The sequence below is a fragment of the Pectinophora gossypiella genome, chromosome 18 (genome assembly GCF_024362695.1).
Source record: "Pectinophora gossypiella chromosome 18, ilPecGoss1.1, whole genome shotgun sequence".
Lineage (NCBI taxonomy): Eukaryota > Metazoa > Arthropoda > Insecta > Lepidoptera > Gelechiidae > Pectinophora > Pectinophora gossypiella.
Genome location: NC_065421.1, coordinates 1,573,953 through 1,595,061, shown reverse-complemented (window position 1 = coordinate 1,595,061; position 21,109 = coordinate 1,573,953). Strand labels below are relative to the sequence as shown.

Here is a 21,109-nt window from a genome sequence, read left to right as displayed (position 1 = left end):
TGGTACTAATTTTTTTACAACAGGTACTATTTTTTTCAATAAGAGTACTATTTTTTGGTATGGTCAAATTATTTTTTCGTGCCCATTTTTTTTTGAGGCCGCTAGCTTGACGCACACAAAAAAAACAAGTGAAGACGATTATTGTCGAGAGAAGCGAAAACTTTTTTTTTGACCTGACTTATTGTAGATTTGCCGCAGATGGCATTAACTACTTGGCCGGACAAATGGGGAGCGCTGAAGGCTCTCACCCGGTACAACGTTTAAGACAACAGGCCTGAGGGTGCCCAGTTGGGCGCGAACCTCGGCTCAGGGCGTCGTCTGAGAGGAAAAATATTTGAAAGAATTAATCGACCCTAGTGGGTCGATAGCGATAAGCGCTGAATGAGGGAAATCGTGGACCACGCCGGCGGGGTCGGTATCGGGGCCCTGAAAGAAGCGAAAACTGAAAAACTAGTTGCTGTATTCTTTTGTATTAAAACTTATTATGATTTGTAGTAATAATATTTGGTTTCCGTAATAAGTATTACTGATTAAAACTGGGTAAGTATGTTACTAATTGAGGAGCACGGTGGCGCAGCGGTAAACGCGCTCGGTCTGCGATTGTTGAAGTTAAGCAACTTTCGCAAAGGCCGGTCAAACGATGGGTGACCACAAAAAAAAAAGTTTTCATCTCGAGCTCCTCCGTGCTTCGGAAGGCACATTAAGCCGTAGGTCCCGGTTGCATTAGCAGTCGTTAATAACCATCAATCCGCACTGGGCCCGCGTGATGGTTTAAGGCCCGATCTCCCTATTCATCCGTAGGGAAGGCCCGTTCCCTAGCAGTGGGGACGTTAATGGGCTGATGATGATGATGTTACTAATATTTACGTATTATTGTAGAGTTTGCTAACACAACTCAGTATTAACGTATAATAAAGAGTAATAGTTCACAAAATTAAAATAATGTAAAATACCTTACTTTATATCTCGTTGCTATGCGCCTTATAATCAACAATACCTAGGCAACGGAGTTTGACAGATCTGACGCCAACACAGGGTGTTAGTGACATCGTAACGAAAACTTTGAGGGTTGATCCAGGCCATGATTCTGAGTTAATATCAAGTGGAATTTTCCGTCGAATCCCGGTAGGGATATATCACAAAAATCACTTTCCGATCCCTAGTTAGGTTAGGACGTTTATTATATATCTGCAGTGAGGATTTGCATTCTTAATACTGATCGATGGATTTGCTGCGGTGGGAAATTATAATCTTGATGTAAGTGATAGCTGCAAAGTTGTAGGTGAAGTTTTCTTAGAAGAGGATTATTCAGAGACCGTTAAGATTATTAAACTTAATGCTTAAATGAATAAAAATCCAGTATTCATTACTCATTTAAGACTAACGACCTCCGTAGTCCAGTGGTTGAGCGTTGGGCTCACGATCATGACGTCCTGGGTTCGTTTCCCGGTGGGGACATATCACAAAAAAACACTTTGTGGTCCTTAGTTCGGTTACATTACAGGCTGATTGTCCGAAAGTAAGATGATCCGTGCTTCGGAAGGCACGTTAAGCCGTTGGTCCCGGTTATTACTTACTGACGTAAGTACGTAGTCGTTACATGAGTCATGTCAGGGGCCTATGGCGGCTCAATAATAACCCTGACACCAGGGTTGATGGGGCTGGTAATCCACCTCACAATAGAAGAAGATCAGAAATACATCTTATACAGCCTGTTTTGTTCTTACACAAGTTTAAAAAACAACATGGCGCAAATTCACAGCAGTAATTACGTCAGTCTATTACTGTAACCCAGATTACTTTTACCATATGTATGTGATTTGATTGATACCGGTAATTTGGACACAATGGTAATCATGGTAATATCGGTAATAGTGGTAATCACCGAAAAATCTTTTTAATTGCTGGCTGGTCTTGAGAAATTGAATCCGTCTAATGACCATTACCATTAAGTGCCTAGGATACGTCTTTTGAGAAAAAGTTTTGGTAATTGAATACTTACAATCAAAGAGCAAAACTTCAGTCACTGAGCCCAGCGAAGTCAATATTCAACATTCTTTATTTGCGTACTATGAAGGACCACGATATTAGAGAGCGAAATCAAAGATGACCAACTCAGTATTAACGTACAATAAAGAGTAAAATGTGAAGTCGAGGAGCTCGGTGGAGCAGCGGTTAACGGGCTAGGTCTGCAATTGTTGAAGTTAAGCAACTTTCGCAAAGGCCGGTCATAGGATGGGTGACCACAAAAAAAGAGTTTTCATCTCGAGCTCCTCCGTGCTTCGGAAGGCACGTTAAGCCGATGGTCCCGGCTGCATTAGCAGTCGTTAATAACCACTAATCCGCACTGGGCCCGCGTGATGGTTTAAGGCCCGATCTCCCTATCCATCCATAGGGAAGGCCTGTGCCCCAGCGGTGGGGACGTTAATGGGCTGGTGATGAAGACCTAGGCTGCGGGGGTTGCCAGATCTGACGCCAACATCTCGTGTACAAGTTTGTAAGTTACATTATGAGTTTCACATCACATACCCTATCGGGCACAAGAAAATAGAAGTTCAAAAGAGAGAAGGAAGCTTTTCAAATGGTAGCATCAGTATCATTAAGATATTCACTAGTGCTGTAGTAACATTTATTCATCATTTGTAAACAGTGGTGAAATTATGAAACATTACTTGTCATATGTGTTTTTGGTCTTTCACAGAAACAATATGTAACCAGGAGGTCTTAAGTTGTGGGCTGGCTGCCGTTTCTGTTTAGGGTTCCGCATTTTATATTTTTAATTAGGTAATTTTATCTTATTTTATTTTATTAATTAATTTTTCTGTCAAACTATGGACTTCTTTGTCTGATAATAAAGAATTTATATTTTTTTTATTTTATTATTTATTAAGTGCAACCAGTTAATTTATTACTTTGCAAGAAACTGATTGGACTTTTGGAGCTTATTGTACCTATGTTTGTAATTTTATGCAAGTTTATTTCATAGTTTTAATCTCACGCCTATTTCGGATCGGGGCAAGCAGAGACTATGAAAAACCATTAGCTTCGATCCTGACACAGTTCTCTTACTTCCTTCATATACATCAATCGTTTCATACACGCACAGTTCAGAGTAGAAGGACATCTCCAATTTGGTCATTTACGACCTTCTAGGTCTTCCTCTGCCAGCATAGCCAGCCTGGTTTTAAAACTTGTTGCTTTACCAACTCTGCGTACCTGAACGGGAAATACCGCCTTTGGTGGCTTAATATAACTATGACATCAGGTTTGATTTGTTTGGTAATCCACCTTACAAACCTCACGATAGAAGAATAGTATAAGTTAAACAACATTGCGTGATCTTATAAAACGCGCATCACTGCATATTCCAAAAGTCCATCTAAAACAATTCCCATACGATTGAAACTCCAAATCACGCCGATGTTTCAAATCGTTTTAACTTTGCGGTTTAAGCAAATTACGCCGCAAAAAGGATTCCAACGGTCCTTGAGAGCATGTGTTCTGTATTCAAATTAGGGAATAGATCTGAACATCGTCAGCTTCAGTCGGTAATCGAGAGTGGCGCGGACATCTGTTCCAAATTCAAATTCGAATTCGACCGTCTGTTCGATTTCTTTAATGATTATTGAAATTGCCAGTTGGATGCGTGTTCTATATTTGAATTGGGATTTGGCTTTATTTTGCCAGTGCTCTATTTGCGTTTGCGCATTACGAATTCTTTCTTAACAGCCAGTTACACATTCTAAACTACTTTAAACGCGGATATATATTCTTGTCGTCTCTGCGAAGTAGCCAGAGACATAATCGTTTTGTCTTGTGATCATTTAAATTTCTTTCGTGCCATCCAATTCCGTCAATCTGTTTTGGCTGTGGGACAAATTGAGTAATAACTTTATATTTTTTAAAAGGTCTTTTTTCTGTCAGGAAGCGGTTGCTAATGCGTTCGACGCCATATGCGAGAGAAACTTCGCAAGTTTATCATTATGTCGATTTTATTGTCGTAATTCTGTTTATTTACGTCATGGAGTGTAATTTTATGTCGTTAGCGGAATATCGGTGAGTCTGTGCAAGTGTGAGCGGGTAGCGATAAGCGGATTGATGAGCTTAACCAGCATTTAGAAGACTTCATTGTCTTCATGCAAGTCATTGGTACTCTAGTGAACGCATTTAAGATCTGTGCGCCTCTAAGCGAGATTAAGTAAGAGTGAAGGCCCAATTTTCTAATCGCCGAAGATGGATTAGCATTTGTTTTTTTTTAAGATTTTTTTAAGATTTTTTTAAGAAAGTAGTATACTATTATGAAGTGTAAAGATATTTTCATAACATAACGTAAGCTCACGACTATACCCCAATTAGGGTAGTCAGAGGTACAACCATCACAATATATGAATTAAGTGCCCACGTTTCACCGAGCTTTCTATTACACCAACGTGTTAGGCGGTGAGCCGTATCGCCGTATGTAATGGAAAACTGCACCTCATGAACCACTTTTTTCTACTTTCTATGATGAAAACCTTAATTTAGTTTGAAAAGAATCTAAAAAAAATCCGTCCGTCCTAATCCGTTATTATGTGTTTTAATTATGAATCTAAAAGCTAATACGGATAATAGAACATTTTTGTTATCCAATAACATAAACAAACAAAAACGAATACATCAGAAAGTTGAGCCGTGTCGCCGTGTATAAAAATATTTTCGATTGGTTTTTTATGGCCAAGAAGAGCTTACATGGAACAGATTAAAAAGAAGTGATGATGATTATTTTTATACTTTTCCGCTGTCACTGCGTCGACGCCTAACGATCGGTAGTTATCGAATTCGGCAAACGGTAACACCTTTCCTCGTTAACATTATATTTGTCTATACATTTATTTATTCCCTGTCTGTTTGTTAAGGTGCGATGTAATTGTGGTGCGCACGCGATTGTGTTTTTTTTTTATTTTTTTTTATTAATCATGTTAACGACAGGTGTGAATAGGCATTTATTGATTTGTAATAGCAGAAAGGAGTACTACAGCTTTGTTTTTTAACGTGACTTATTGTAGATTTTTCTAATGGCTACTACTTGGCCGGACAAATTGGGGTGCGCTGAGAGCTCTTACCCGGTACAAAATGTGCAGGCCTGAGGGTGCCGAGTTTGCGCGGACATCAGCTCAGGGGGTCGTTTGAGAGGATGATATTTGATAGAATTAATCGACTCTAGTGGGTCGATAGCGATAAGTATCCAAATTGGGAACTTCCCTAGGAACGGTACATTACTATTCTTAACAGACAGACGGACAACAAAATGATCCTATAAGGGTTCCGTTTCTCTTTTTGGGGTTCGGAACCCTAAAAATGAAATTACTTATAAGTAATTAAAAATCTCAGCACAATACAAACATGTTAACTCAAATTGAGTAAGTTACATACTTCACACAGTTTCTGAGAATGCCTTCTTCAAAAGATCATTTACAAGTGAAGTCCAGAGGCGTGGTCAGTAATTTCGCATTGTGGCCGCGGTCCCGGGTTCGATTCCTGGAAGAGGCGGCGCAGGGGAGCGCTTTTGCGAGATTTAAAAAAAACTGTTATGACACACATGTGCTCCGTCTTTCTGCCTCTAGTTTTCTTTGGGGTCTTCATTAAGACGGGATACTGTCATCTTGTTTAATTGAGATTCTACGGCTTCCGTTGTCCAGTGGTTGAGGGTTCCAGTCACCGGGTGGGTATATGTCATAAAAAATCAAGGATACCTAGCATAGAGTTGCGATTCAAAAATTATATCTAACGGTTTAGATGACTGTGCGCGTAATTTTTTTCATTTCTTCTCCAATTTTCATACCAAATTTCATCCAAATCGGTACAGCAGTTTATGAAATAGATAGACAGACAGAGTTACATTCGCATATATAATATTGGTGTCGATAAAAAAGCACGTAACTCGTCTCATAATAACAATACAATACCAAACAACTTTGAGCCCAAGACTTCTAAAAAAAAGGTATACACTTACTTCATTAGTGACAGTAACATCTCTCTCCAGCGTCTATAAAAGATTAATACTTTCAAGTGTCAAAGCGTATCAGATGACAATCGCGCATTAACCTAATTAGGTGCGCGGGCGCGGGGCGGATCGCAAGCGCACAATTACGCGTGTGCGCAAAAACGTGCGCGTTGTCGCACGGTGTCGCGTGCCACGGCTCGGGTGTCATGGGAAAACGAGAGAGAGTATTGCACGGGGCTAGTTACACTTACTGGGTAAGTGACATGATATATATACCTCTAAGTAGATATGCTATTGACTTGAAAGAGAAGTAGGTATATATTATACTAGCGACCCGCCCCGGCTTCGCACGGATAAAGTATTAAGTTCCCGGTGGGGGCATGTTTCAAAAATCACTTTGTGATTCCTAATTTGGTTAGGACATTTCAGGCTGATCACTTGATTGTCGAATTCGGAAGACACATTAAGCCGTTGGTCCCGGCTGCATTAGCAGTCGTTAATAACCATCAATCCGCACTGGGCCCGCGTGATGGTTTAAGGCCCGATCTCTCTATCCATCTATAGGGAACGCCCGTGCCCCAGCAGTGGGGGCGTTAATGGGCTGATGATGATGGACATCAAATGCCATCAGCCTCCATGAGCGTCTCAACCAGCTAAATCATTCCTCATTTGAACAACACCTTTAGCAAGTAACACTGTAAAGTTGTGGTGTAGCGGTAGTTCTTACTTTAAAACGAAAAAGACAATCATTTGACAGTCAATTCATCAATTGGGTAGTTACCTAGGTCTGATTACTAAATAAAGACAAATCTTGGAATTGGTTCAAATGTAAATGCCATCAGCCTCCATGAGCGTCTCAACCAGCTAAATCATCCCTCATTTGAACAACACCTTTAGCACTTTTACAAAATCACCGACACTTCCTGATATTTACAGGCAATTCGCAGTAATGATCTAATTGTAGCAGATTTCCTGATTCCACTCAAGCCATTGCACTAGAGTCGTCGAACTGTCGATAGAAAATATTATCGAGCGAGAGATGTGGACTATTCTTCTTCTTCTTATCGTGTAGGTTGTGAGGTGGAATATCAACCTCGTCAACCCTGGTGTCAGGGTTATTATTGAGCCGCCAAAGGCCCCTGACATGGCTCATGTAACGACTACTTATTTACATCAGTAAGTAGTAACCGTGACTAACGGCTTAACGTGCCTTCCGTTGCACGGGTCATTTTACTTTTTGGACAATCAGATGATCAGTGTGAAATGTCCTAACCAATCTAGGGATCACAAAGTGATTTTTGTGATATGTCCCAACCGGGATTCGGATCCGGGACTTCCGGATCGTGAGCCCAAAACTCAACCACTAGACCACGGAGGCTGTTCATCTGTCGATAATATCGATAGTATTTATGCTCATGAAACTTTAAACATCGATCCTTCTCTCGTGTAGATTATCAGATCAATAGCCAGATTTCGATGAGAATGCACTTCCGCGGTGTCTATCTACCCCCATCGGGAAATAGGCGCGATCTTATGTATGTTCCGTCGATAGTGCACTATCGAGCGACAACACTACATTGCACGACAAGGCCCATAAGGCAGCGCCTGCGCAGGTAATGGTCGCTTGGCGTGCGCGTCGCCTCATTAGCACGGAATATTATGGCAACGGTCTAAATTTTTGAACTGGCAACTCTGGTAGGTTATTAGGAGTGTCATTGATGGTAACACTGTAATTTTTATCGAATTTTCGTGCTGAGTTTTGGAGTTGATTGTGTGTTAAGTCGACAGTTGTGGTGTAGTGATAGTTCTTATTTAAAAACGAAATAGACAATCATTTGACAGTCGATTCATCAATTGGTAGTTTCCTAGATCTGATTACTAAATAAAGACAAATTTTGGAATTGGTTCAAACGTAAATCATAAAGCTATGTTTGGCTAAGAAAAGTGGCGGCCATCTTTTGAACGATAGTCCAAGAAGTCGAAAATGAAATGAAAAGTGCGAGGCAGGGGCTCAAGCTCAAGGGGGTGTTAGCCAGCCAGGCAAATAAAAAAAAAACTCTTAAATTCTATGAGAATTTTGAAAACATTTCGCCATGAGAATCGAAAGTACCAGGCGATCATAATCACTGTGGTGGTGTTGTCAACAGAGACCGCCGTCGTCGTCGCTCTCGTACGGCGGTGCGGTGAACGACGACGTGCGCTCGCCCGGCTCCGGCGGCACCCCCGGCCCCCTCAGTCAGCCCCCGCCGCAGACCCTCGACGCGACAGATCCAGGTGAGCTCATTCACAATTCTGTTATCCTGGTACCTTGATTGGTCAGGTCTCAAATAACCCGATATTTCTGCCAAAAGTATACTTAATTCTTTTTTACCGACTTCAAAAAAGGAGGCGGTTCTCAATTCGACCGTATATTGTTTTTTTACTTGGACATTTTCTGTGAAAAAGCCGGATCTTCCTAACTAACTTCTGATTTGCCAGGAACAGGTCCGATTTTGATGATATTTTTCTTTTGTATGTGTAGTATTTTATATCATTTAAAATCGGAAACATCTTGAGCGACTCAAATAAAATTTCGATCAAAAAAATGTTTAATTTGTTTTTTATTGGAACGGAAAATGGATTTAAAGTACTTTTCTGATTCTTTTTTACATTTGATGGGTTTGATCTTGGCCTCAGACTTGGCCGAAGGCATTGACGAGGCCTAAGATGGAGCTCGCCCAGAAGGCTCTGTACTGAGCCGGCTTCCATTTAGTACCCCTAAACCGTTTTTTGCGTCTGTCCGTTTCTCTGTCAGAGGGCCTCATAACATAACATAAACATAAATAGCCTATATACGTCCCACTGCTGGGCACAGGCCTCCTCTCATTCAACCGGAGAGGGTATGGAGCATACTCCACCACGCTGCTCCACTGCGGGTTGGTGGAGGTTTTTTTACGGCTAATAGCCGGGACCAACGGCTCAGGCAACGGCAGAGGGCCTCAAAGTTCAATATTTGTTTCCGGTGGTTTTACCGTAATTCAGTCTTCCAATCAACTTTAAATACCATGCCTAATCAAATAAATCATTTGCATACATAGGTAATGATTACATACGCAATCAGCTGTCTTAGACATGCTACAATAGTTAATGTATTCATATTCAACCTGATTGTGCAAATAATGTAGTTAGGTACGGCCACGAGCACTAATATGTATGCACTTTGAAACCATGTCATATTAACTTTTTTGACAAATTAAACCGTAAGTCTCATTAAATGTCAAATATGATAGTGCGACAGGGTTCTAAAGTGGGTACATGATATTGCTCATGACTAAATTTCAACATAAATAAAGAAAGTATCTAATCGAAATGAGTTTATTTGGCTTATGATTCAGTACACTAAGCCAATCCAAAATCTCCATCACAAGCAGTGGCACTCTTCTTCTATCGTATGGGTTATGATGTGGGTTACGAACCTCAACAACCCTGGTGTCAGGGTTACTATTGAGCCGCCAAAGACCCCATTTACATCAGTAAGTAGTAACAGGAACCAACGGCTTATGTTCAGCCTGCAATGTCCTAACCAAACCAGCGGGCTTAGTACCGTAAGCGCGCGACCCTTTCTCGCCTCGACATACGTCACCCGTCACTCTCTCACAGTACTGCACAGAAAGAGACAGACGATCTCTGTCGCGGCGAGAAAGAGTCGCGTGCTTACGGTGCTGGGCCTGCAAGGCTCACAAAGTCTCCCCACCGGGATTCCAACCTGGGACCTCCGGATCGTGAGTCTAATGCTCACCCACTGGACCAAGGAGGCCGTTACACTGGCCGGACAATGATATTATTGTATACATTATCATACACTCCCACGCAGCTATTTCTTTCTCACGATTCTTCAGTTCGAAGCGATCTGCGCCCACTGCTTCCGTGGACCATGCTAGGATAAGTCGATGACCTGTCCAGCCAAATAGACACGTGACGAACTCACGCCCTTGACTTTTAATGCCATTGGCAGAGTTACCAGTTCTCAATAGACAACTTACTCATTCTTGATACCAAGTCCTAAGATTGATATGAAGAATATTATAACGAATGACGTGATCAGCTCATAGGGTCCACTTACCTAACCTGACGATTTGACAGGTCCGGATTTTTACAGAAGCGACTACCTGTTGCATAGGACCCGAGTCAGGATCCAAACCAGGAGGTAAATATTGTAGTATCTTGGTCACTGCCATCTGAAAGGAACACCAGCTTAGCAAGTTATTGAAACAGGGGGCTGTCATTGCTACATCTCGGTGACGTCATGAATCCAGTCTGTTTTTGGCGAGTCAGGATCCTATATATAGTGTATTGGTTACGTGTTCACTGCCATCTGACCTTCCAGTCGGAAAGGAACAGCAGCCAAGCAAGATTTTGAAACAGGATGGATCTTTCTTCAGGTTGTCAATGCTATAATCATCACCGTGATGACATTTTCAATCCAGTCTTTCTGGCGTGACTCACTGTAGATTTGTCTCAGATGGCAACTACTTAGCTGGAGATGAGTCAAGTAGAGTTCGCCTTTAAATTGATACACTTGTAGTTTGTTGCAGGTTATGCGACAAAAATTTCCTACACTTGTCAACTTTTTACACAAAACCCGCGCTGTCCAATAAAGATGACCAAAATTAATCATTTACAACGACAGTAATTGCCAATTTGTAGCTTCACTCAATTAATCCGTCATTTTTCAGTACGAATTAATTAATATTTATACATTTAATCATTCGCCTCCCGTTTTTGCCGTGCAACGAACTCACGTAGGAATCGATTAACTGAATAACCATGTTTTAAAATGCAAGAGTTCGTAACATCCACCGGGTGGGTTGCGCAATTTATTTGCATCGTAAAACGAAAATTCTTGGACCGTATAACACTAGGCGACGCAATGCTAAAGGTCAGAGTTCTCCAACGTTTGCTCTTACCTGTCATATTACAATAGCTGCAGTCATTAAGGCTGCGCCTACACACAGCGATTTGTCCGTACCTAACAATTAACATGTCCTCGCGCATCTAGATCTGCCGTCAACACCCTTCAACGGCCGATTCAACACTGACAGCAACACATCGTCACGTCACAATCGCGTGTCACCTTCTTCTTCCAAAGCCAGTTTCAAAATTCGAAAAAAGAACTCACAGCCAACCGCTAAAACGCGTTTGTCAACGTTCAGAAATCAGTCGCGAGCGTCAGAATCACTCGTCGCGTCAATATGACATGTTACGTTCTGAATCTCGATCGATTGTCATGTTGCTTTCGTTCAGAAATGACGGATGGACGTGTATCAACGGTGGAGTTAGCACGTTTCGGAGCGGAGCACTGCGTGGTACAATAGGTATTGAAATGAGGCGGACGACAGAAATTGTGATGCATGTATCGCCGTCGCATCTACGATTATCGCTTTCATATTGCTATGCGCCTGGTAATTTGTGTGGGATTACATTGTGTATTATTCAAATTTGCCTTTCCGTGCGTGCCGTTGTTATTTTAATAATAAAAAAAAATCGTAGGTGCGGCAAAGGGACGCTATCACTGGCGGCGCTTTTGATTTGACAGCTGTCAAAAATGGCTGACGCGTAGGCGCGAAACTAACAAAGCGTCAGTGAGCTTTTTTGCACATTTCGGGATATTTTTGGCGGTAAAAATTATGCTTTCATCGCACGTCTGTGTAATTGTTTGGTTTGCTGTACGGCGTTGTCATTCACACGTAGTGGCTGGCTGTGAAATTGAATTCTGTTGCGCGACCGCACTGGTTTCCGTTCAGGGTATTAGCTTCATGTTCTTTTTTCAAATTTGAACGTTTCTACGATTATTTAAGTAATGTAGACCTTATGAATACTGGTGTCAGGCAGCGACATCGTATATTCAGATAAAATAAGTACCTATTACTCATTTTAATCTCGCGAGGAATAATGTCGTGGACGTTAAGGGCAAAAGTCAGTGGTTGTTGTCAGGCTGGGTGAGTTATTGAAATTATCGCTTTCTATTGTGACATTTATGTGTTATACATATTACTTGCCTGCATAAAATAAACTCTCTCCCGTGATGCATATTTAATGCAGGCAATGAAGCAATTTTTTGTATGACCACACCAACATTCAATCCTCAGTCGCTTCTTCTTCTATCGTGTGGGTTGTGAGGTTGATGACCAACCCCATCAACCCTGGTGTCAGGGTTATTATTGAGACGACAAAGGCCCCTGACGTGACTCAAGTAACGACTACGTACTTACGTCAGTAAGTAGTAACCGGCTAACGGCTTAACGTCCCTACCGAAGCACGGATCATCTTACTTCTGGACAATCATGTCCTAACCAAACTAGAGATCACAAAGTGATTTTTATGATTTGTCCCCACCGGGATTCGAACCCGTATTAGCGACGGAAAATTCCACTTGATATTAATCCAGAATGGTCTGTATAATGTGTGTCGTAGGTTTTACCTAAATAAACTTTTTTTTTGGTGGTCTGAATCATCCCCCTCAGTATTCGTTACGATGTCACTAACACCCTGTATAGAGATATTTTTGAGTTTGTATTCTGATTACTTATAGTTAGTTCTGCCTATTCCTTTTGCTACTGCGTGAGTTTACATATAAATACTTTTATATGGATTGTATGTTTGTTATTGTGGGTTAAAAAGAATGTTATAATTGTTCGCGGTGGGGTTTAAAACTCCCTAACGCCACGAGTGTCGTAAAGGGTTGCCAGTGAATTATTCAAAAGTGAAAATTTCCCTATAATTCAATCACCGCCCCCCGGGGACTGGGGGGAGGGGGGATTATTTGCGAATTTAATATTAATTAGGCGAGCTCCCGTAATTGCGTTTTTCAATTATGAGTGACAGTCGGCCGCGAACGGGAATCCGGGAATCCGGGAGTACTTGTATCCGGTGATTGCGAACGGTACATTATTGTATTCAATGGTTTATTGATGGGATGTATGTAGAAATAGATTTAAGAAAATGCATTTTAATCTTTAAAAACCTTTGTATAAAGTCCAGGAAAGTACAACTAACTATATTAACCTTAGTTTTATATCTTATCTAGCTTATTCGATCCCACTGTTGGGCAAAGGCCTCCATTTGATTTTCCATTACTCTCGACTTTGCGCGACCTTAACTTTAGTTTAAACCTAACCGTTAGTTTTAACCTATGTTTACTTTTATTTATTTTTGTTGCACCGTCCGACTTTAGTAATAAATGTTTATTTCCTGGTAGTGGTTGCCTAGAAGAAATTACTCTGGAGAAATAAGGCCGCCCGAGTTGTATAAAGTGTGTTTGAATTGAATTGATTTCCATTTTCCATCACAAAAAAAACAGTCACAAACCGTTACTAGTAACATAAATTATACATCAATTCTTAATCTAATAAAAAAAGTAAAACCAATGTAGGAAGAAATACAAAAATAATATTACTTAAGTAATTAAAATAAAACAATTCGATATATTTTCAATTCAACATAACGTTCCAAATTCAAAAATTCTACCAATTAGTGACGGCCACGTATCAAGTAACTATTCAAAATACCAGTCACGGCGTACGTAACATCATTAATTCGTAACCCAAAACGCTAAGTGTAACTGTGTAATTCGTACAAAATATGAAGATTATTGCGTTAGGGCGAGGGGACGGAGGGGAGGGTTGTAAATAAAATTATCGCGCCCGCGCTGTTCGCTTCCATTTTCGTCATAATTCCCCCCGAGTTTGCCTCGTCAAACTTTGACGTAGTGATGTGCTGTCACAGGTATTAGATTACAACGTTCCTGATTTAATTGCTATCGATACTAGGTATCCACAATCGGTAGCAATAGTTTTTCGAAAAAATGATTTTTTTTTATTGTGGTGAGTTTTAATGATTTGGCTATGAGTAATGACTTCTTCCTTAAGTACTTAAGTAAAATAAACTTCGTTGCTGAGCTAAACATACCTTCTGAAACACTAAACAAGCTATCCTCAAGATTTAAGGATACTTTTGATTCTGATTGCTCAAATAATACAATAACCTAGGAACATTTCACAGCTATCTTTATAGGTAACAGTGAATAACAACCTAGTACTTACCTTGCTATTATGATACGTCAAAGTAACAGTATTAAGTGTCTTCAGTAACTTATTCCTCACTTAGCTGACGATATAGTATTCGCCTCACGAACCCAAATGGTCGCTGAGTGGTCACAAATGTACTTAACATTCACTTCCAATTCTTGTCAAATGCAGACCTGGGTTAGGTTAAAATAATATACATAATATATAATTCTAATCAAAGAAGTCGAAACACTTCCGAAGTTTTGTTCAATGAAACACGAACTTCATTTTATTTTAAATTTGGAACATTAAAATTAGAAATTAAAAACATTACACACTATAAAATGTTCTTTTTTGATTTTAAATTTGTATTTGGAACATAAATATCGAATAATTGAAAACCTTTAAGTACGTGAGTACTATTTAAGTTTACAATGACATTTATTTTTTAAATATTTTTCTGATAATCCTTACGAAACAAAAACTTGCGATATGTCTGTATGGAAATATCAAATAGCAATATTGCGTTTTGAGATAAAATGCTTAATGCGGCTTTTCAGACCGCCTGTTCCATCCCCTCCTCATCAGTTTAAATAGCTTTTACCGCTTGACCATGCGAAGTGAAATTAAAAATGTAAATGAATTAGCGAATCGCAGAAGTGTATCAAACATACAGAATTACTCTAGGCAACCGTAGCTTAATCGATGTTCCGAACCGCTCCGTTCCGTCACTTCTGAAGTCCATGACGGCAAACTGAATTAATTATTATACTTGTATATATTTTGATGTTGTACGGCCTTCTTAGTCCAGTGGTTGAGCGTTGGGCTTACGATCCGGAGGTCCCGGGTTCAAATCCCGATACGGGCATAGTTTTGTTAGAACATTGCATGTCACCCGATTGTCCGAAAGTAAGATGATCCGTGCTTCGGAAGGCACGTTAAGCCGTTGGTTACTACTAATTGATGTAAGTAGGTAAGTAGTCGTTACATGAGTCATATGAGGGCCTTAGGCGGCTCAATAATAACCCTGACGCCAGGGTGATGAGGTTGGTAATTCGCCTCACAACTCACACGATAGAAGAAGAAGGAAACCTAAGTTCACAACTAGGTATATTCCCAATTGGGGTAGTCAGAGGTACATCCATCGCAATGTGAACTAAGTACTCACACCGAGCTTTCTGTTAGACCAATATAAAACAAAAACGTAAATAAAAAAAGAAAACTAGTAAGTTCCACGCTTACTTCGTACTTCAAGCAAAGTACTCAACTTCTACAAGTTCTTAAGAACTTTTCAAGTAATCAAATAAAAGCGAAACTATCTTTACAAGGCGCCGTACCAATAAACACACCCCAAGGACTCGGCCATCAATATTTCAGTCACAAAATTGAAAATTACCGCCCGAGTTACCAGGGCAACATAACTCAAAGCTATCGAAGCCAATAAAATATTAACTGGCAGAATTCCCGCCATTTTTCAGCTAAGCTTTCCACTTTCTTCTCACGTCCTACCCGCACTTACACTCAATGCTAAATGTAATCATAAAATTGTTGTTAATAATTCATGTTGGAGAGGGACGGAGCTATACGGGGGAAGGAGACAGGTGTATAGGTGTGGGAGTAGGATTATTAAATTCTGTGAATGCTCACTTTGTATCTAATATCCGAATGTGTTTAATATTAGATTAGTCGGGGGTTCCCTCTGGGCGGGGTTTTGGTTCGTGATAGATCCCCGTTACTGGCTCTCCTTGAATTATGATTGGTTGATGGGCGATAGTCATTTGGAAATGGAAAACTCAGTTACCCACTTTCACTTGTTGGTAGTTAGATGCGGTTAAGTTTCTTAATTTGATGAGAAAATGCTCATAATATGTACTGCCTGCTGTCGCTGTCGCCTGTTTTTCCAACTCCTTAGCTAGAGCATAGAATAAGGAATAATACTACTTATAGAACGGCAACTCTCTACTCCTCACCATTGGATGAACTTGGTTTAGTTTATGAAGTGTCCGGGATGAGCTATTGTCTTAAAGGTCGGCCCCATCTGTCCGGCCAAGTAGTTAATGCTAAAAGCCATTTCGCGATCATAGCACGGTATCCAACGATGTGAAATAACATTCATGTGAACACGGTGAACAGAACAGCATATCAAAACAGCGTTGACTAACCACATTTTGGGACACGGAGCGTGGGGCTCGGATGTCGGTCGCGGGCAGAGGGGCAGAAGCCCACTGGAGTATCCGATGACAAGATTCGGGTTACCGAGTTACTGCTGATGATGTTCTATATACGAGTACTATATTTCTCTACACAACATAATCTGACGACTATAAGGCTGCGTTTCCATTCAGAAATCAGAATCATTCTTCTTCTTCTTCTATCGTGTGGGTTGTGAGGTGGAGTACCAACCTCATCAACCCTGGTGTCAGGGGTTACTATTGAGCCGCCAAAGGCCCCTGAAATGGCTCATGTAACGACTACTTACTTACGTCAGTAAGTAGTAACCGAGTAGAATCATTTATTCAACGTAATTATCATGGATAAACTTGTCGAAGGTCAATGTAACATTTGTGAATTTACGTCATTTCGTAAGGTGTTATGGCTGAGGAGAAGAAATGACAAGAAACTGCAACAGCGACACGTCTTTTAAACCAATGAGGGTATATCATCACATCATCATCATCAGCCCATTAACGTCCCCACTGCTGGGGCACGGGCCTTCCCTATGGATATATATTACAAGTTATTTAATAACTAGAGGAACACATTCAACACCAGACATTTTTATCATGTAGGTAATCATTAATCTTACAATAAGCTTTTTTACATAAAGTAAGCTTCACATGAGCTTTAAATTTATTTTCTGATTGACGCGGAGCTGTGCGGAGATGAGCGGAGATGTACAGGAATCGACCAATCACCGTGAGGGAGAGAGTGACAGAGCGTCTTCGTTTTTTGCTCTCTCGAACGCTGTGATTGGTCAAATCCGCACATCTCCGCTCTTCTCCGCCCATCTCCGCGTCAGTGGAAACCCAGCCTAACCCAATTGTTTTTTACCAATGATTTTCGAATTTGTTTCCGAATTCATGTTTGGATCATAATTATTATCACGTGCTCCGGGGTTGAGAAAAACATCGTGAGTAAACGCACATACTCTTCGCGGGTTGGAAGGTCAGACAGGCAGTCGCTTCTGCAAAAACCGGACCTGTCAAACCTTCAAGTTAGGTAAGCGAACCTAGTGAAAAACGTGATAACGCTAGGGAGGTCATGAATTAAAATTTGTTTTTACTTCAATTGAATTTACCTATATTGACATAAAAATTATTTTTCAAAAATGCGACGTGAAGACTAGAGAACTAGGCTTTAGAATAAAATAAAACAGGCAAGCAAAGGATCCACCATCTGTACTAAGTCCGTATAGCCGTCTCGCTCACACGCGCATCTGTCACTCCTATGACGAATCACTTTGTCATTCTGACAGCTTTTTGTCACACCAGTTGTAATTCTCACCCTTTCATACATTCGCCTATACATTGTCATGTGCGTAGTATATTTTTTTTTTCACCTACCGTCGACAATTGAAGCCCGAATTAATAATAGTTCATAATTAACTATTGTCGAGAAGCAATGTAGTGTGAATGGTTGGTAGATTTTCAATTGAATAATTCCGAATTTCGCTGCTTATAGGGAATCTTTATAGTGTTTACAGGGACTGTAACCTGGAACCTGACATTTTTTTTGACGTGACCTACCTATCGTAGATTTGCCGCAGATGGCATTAACTACTTGGCCGGGCAAATGGGGAGCGCTGGAGGCCCTCACCCGGTACAACGTTTAAGACAACAGGACTGAGGGTGGAACCAGACAGGGCAGCAGTAACTGTGTGTTGTGTATAGTACTAACAGTTACTACTGCCCTGTCATGTGTAATAAGGTACGGCTTTGAAATAGACTACTCTGGGCGCCATTTCACTCGCGTCAGATAGTACTGCGGGGCGGAAGGCAAGAAGGAAACCACTGCCCAAGTTTTCTCTAAAAAAGTAGCATGGAGTATGCTATACCGACAAGAGCGTGGCTCTTAAATTAATGATGATGATAGTGAAAATCACGTATGCACTGTTTTAATTACATCCTGATGAAGTTTACCAACGATTTTTACCTCCTCAGGGGTTGAATTTCAGAAAATTCCGTCTTAGTGAGCACCTACGTCCTAAAAAGAACTTCCTTGTAGAGACTCCTAAATACTTGCAGTTTTTGAGATTCCGTAATGAGTGAGCAGTTATTTATCCATTTAAATAAAGCAAAAGGTCTGACTTATTCATCACTAAATTTCAGAAACTACAAGAGCTAGACGTCCTAAATTTTTAGAGGTGTCTTTTAGGACATAAGTGTTCTCTAGGACGGGATTTTGTGAAATTTAACCCCTAAGGGGTGGGAAAGTTTATTTGAAACTTCTATAATATTATTAGTAGGTTAGTATAAGTATACATATTATGATACACAAACTTGACACATCCGAAACACTTCTCATCGAACATGACGTCATAAATAAAACGATATTTGTAACAATTGTCATGCGACTGTATTTATTGTATTGTAGTAATTGTATTGAATACAGGATAGTATTGAATACGACCCTCGCAACCCTTTGGTTGTTGGTTGCGAAGCTTAACCGTGGTAATTGTTAGGATAACAGGAGTTGGGGATGATGGTGTGAGCGTTTATGTTGGAAAGAGCACCGAAGGGTCGCTACGGTGGAGATGTGTTTGTGGGGAACAAAAAATGTGTTGGAACTTTTTAGAAAAGGGACAGAGGAACGCATGTTACTCGCATATCGTAAGAACATGAAAGCGGAAATCAAATATATACTTTATTACACATATGAAACATTACATAAATAGCCTATATACGTCCCACTGCTGGGCACAGGCCTCCTCTCAATCAACCGGAGAGGGTATGGAGCATACTCCACCACGCTGCTCCACTGCGGGTTGGTGGAGTTGAAACATTACTAACTAGTAATACTAATACTACTAATTCTATTTCTCTTTTGTTTTGTATTTTGTTTTTTCCTGTTTGTGCAATAAAGTATTTGTTATGTTATGTTATGTTTTTAATATCCTCGTAAGGCCCGGATTTCCAGACACAATAGTTAAACAATGGGATTTGGCTTTTAAAAGGACTTTGGGCCATATTTATGGATACAGTACAATTGGACGGTCTTATTGCTCTAAAGCAAATTCTGCCAGGCAACCGCCACCAGGAATGAACCATAAGTGAACTTGGATGCGGGATCGTGCAACAAAAAATAAATAAAAAATTAACTGCAATTAATTTAATAGAAACACTATGTATAAATAAATACACTATACTTGCACGTTGTATTTTTTCCTCGCTGTAAATGTGACATTGATAATCATTTTTGATCGAAACATGAATTCGAAAATCATTGTTTTTTTTTTTATTGGTTTAGGCTCGTGCTGTGATTCAAACCTGCGACCTTACAGTGCCATGCTTTCCTCCAACATTTACCTATTGCTCGCAATGTCTTTAATAAACACCTAATAACAAGCAAACCATAGATCCAAACGTTTATAACAAATTCAAATTACGAACACAATTATGTAAATGTGTTATTTTACAATACGTAACTATTTCATTGTTATTTTTGGAGCAGTTACTATGATTTATTACAGCTAGTTTCGGCCCTTTACTATAGTTCCAACAAATACGCTGAAACAGGCTACTTAAATAAATATTTCAAACTTAAGAAATGCTAATTTGTAACGTCCGTTATAACTTGATCTGTGATACTTCAGTTCGCGCGACTTACATAGTAACATAACGACTATTCCTTAGCTAGCTCAATTTATATTGGTTACATTTGAATATATTTTTTTTAAGAATACACACAGTAGCGTTCGGTTGTTGCAGTGAAGTGTTGCGTTTTGTTAGTACTAATGACATGCACAGAAAATGTTAGTGGAATACATTTACAACGCTTCTTATTTGAATTTCTCGTACCTACTGTGGTTATGGCAGCGAAGAAATGATTCGTTTCAAAAAAGAATATTTTATCTAATTCCAAATTCAAAAATTATTGCACAAAGTTTTTTTTTATTTTCTAAACAACGGCTATCTTACTTCAGCCACTTAGATTTAAAGCCCTTGATAATAAGCAATACTTACATAAAGCATCACGCCTCTATCCCTTAAGGGTTAGGCATAGGTGTACAGTATACAGGGTGTTAGTGACATCGTAACGAAAACTTTGAGGGATGACTCAGGCCATGATTCTGAGTTGATATCAAGTGGAAATTTCCGTCGCAAAAGTATGGAACGTAAAATAATTTAAATACGCTCTAAAATTTCCATGACTTCTCCGACAGGAAATTCCACTTGATATCTACTCAAAATCATGGTCTGAATCATCCCCTTCAGTATTCGTTACAGTGTCACTAAAACCCATACCTACTTGTATGGGGTGTAAGTGACATCGTAACGAATACTGAGAGGGATGATTCAGCTGATTATTCTGAGTTAATATCAAGTGGAATTTTCCATCGCAAAAGTATAGAATTTAAAATAATTCAAAAAAACTAAAAAAATATCATGAATTTTGCGACGGAAAATTCCACTTGATATTAACTCAGAATCATGGTCTGAATCATCCCTCTGAGTATTCGTTACGATGTCACTAACACCCTGTATATATCCACTCCTCACCAGCTGTGTTTAAGTCCTATGTAACGGAAAGGCAGCCTTTTGCCATTAACCGGGCACAAATCCTGGAAACAACAATTACCAACTCAGTGGAGTAGAACCTAGGATTCGAAACCGTGACATGCCTAGCCCCCTACTAGTTAAAAAAATCCTAAAATCGCTTAAAAATACATATTCCACGCCCCAAAATAATACTTATAGTACCAGGCACCCATAACCACCGTGGTACCAACACCAAAATGCAACAGAAAAGCTAGACTTTGTTCTGAACTGCACAAATGCCTACAATGTCGGCGGAAATTAAATTCCAGGGTTATTTGGATTCCAGCTGAGCATTCCAGCTTGTGGAATCTGGAATTAAGATT

The 21,109-nt window shown here is 40.0% G+C and overlaps 1 protein-coding gene across 4 annotated transcripts in view; it reads left to right on the top strand.

Annotated features, from left to right (window-relative positions):
- LOC126375286 (homeobox protein homothorax) overlaps positions 1 to 21,109 on the top strand; it is a 368,740-nt gene that overhangs the window by 121,242 nt on the left and 226,389 nt on the right. For all 4 annotated transcript variants that reach the window (XM_050022221.1, XM_050022219.1, XM_050022220.1 and 1 more), the window contains exon 7: positions 8,131 to 8,257. In XM_050022221.1, the coding sequence (XP_049878178.1) occupies positions 8,131 to 8,257 (127 nt within the window). The remainder of the gene's footprint in view (positions 1 to 8,130; positions 8,258 to 21,109) is intronic.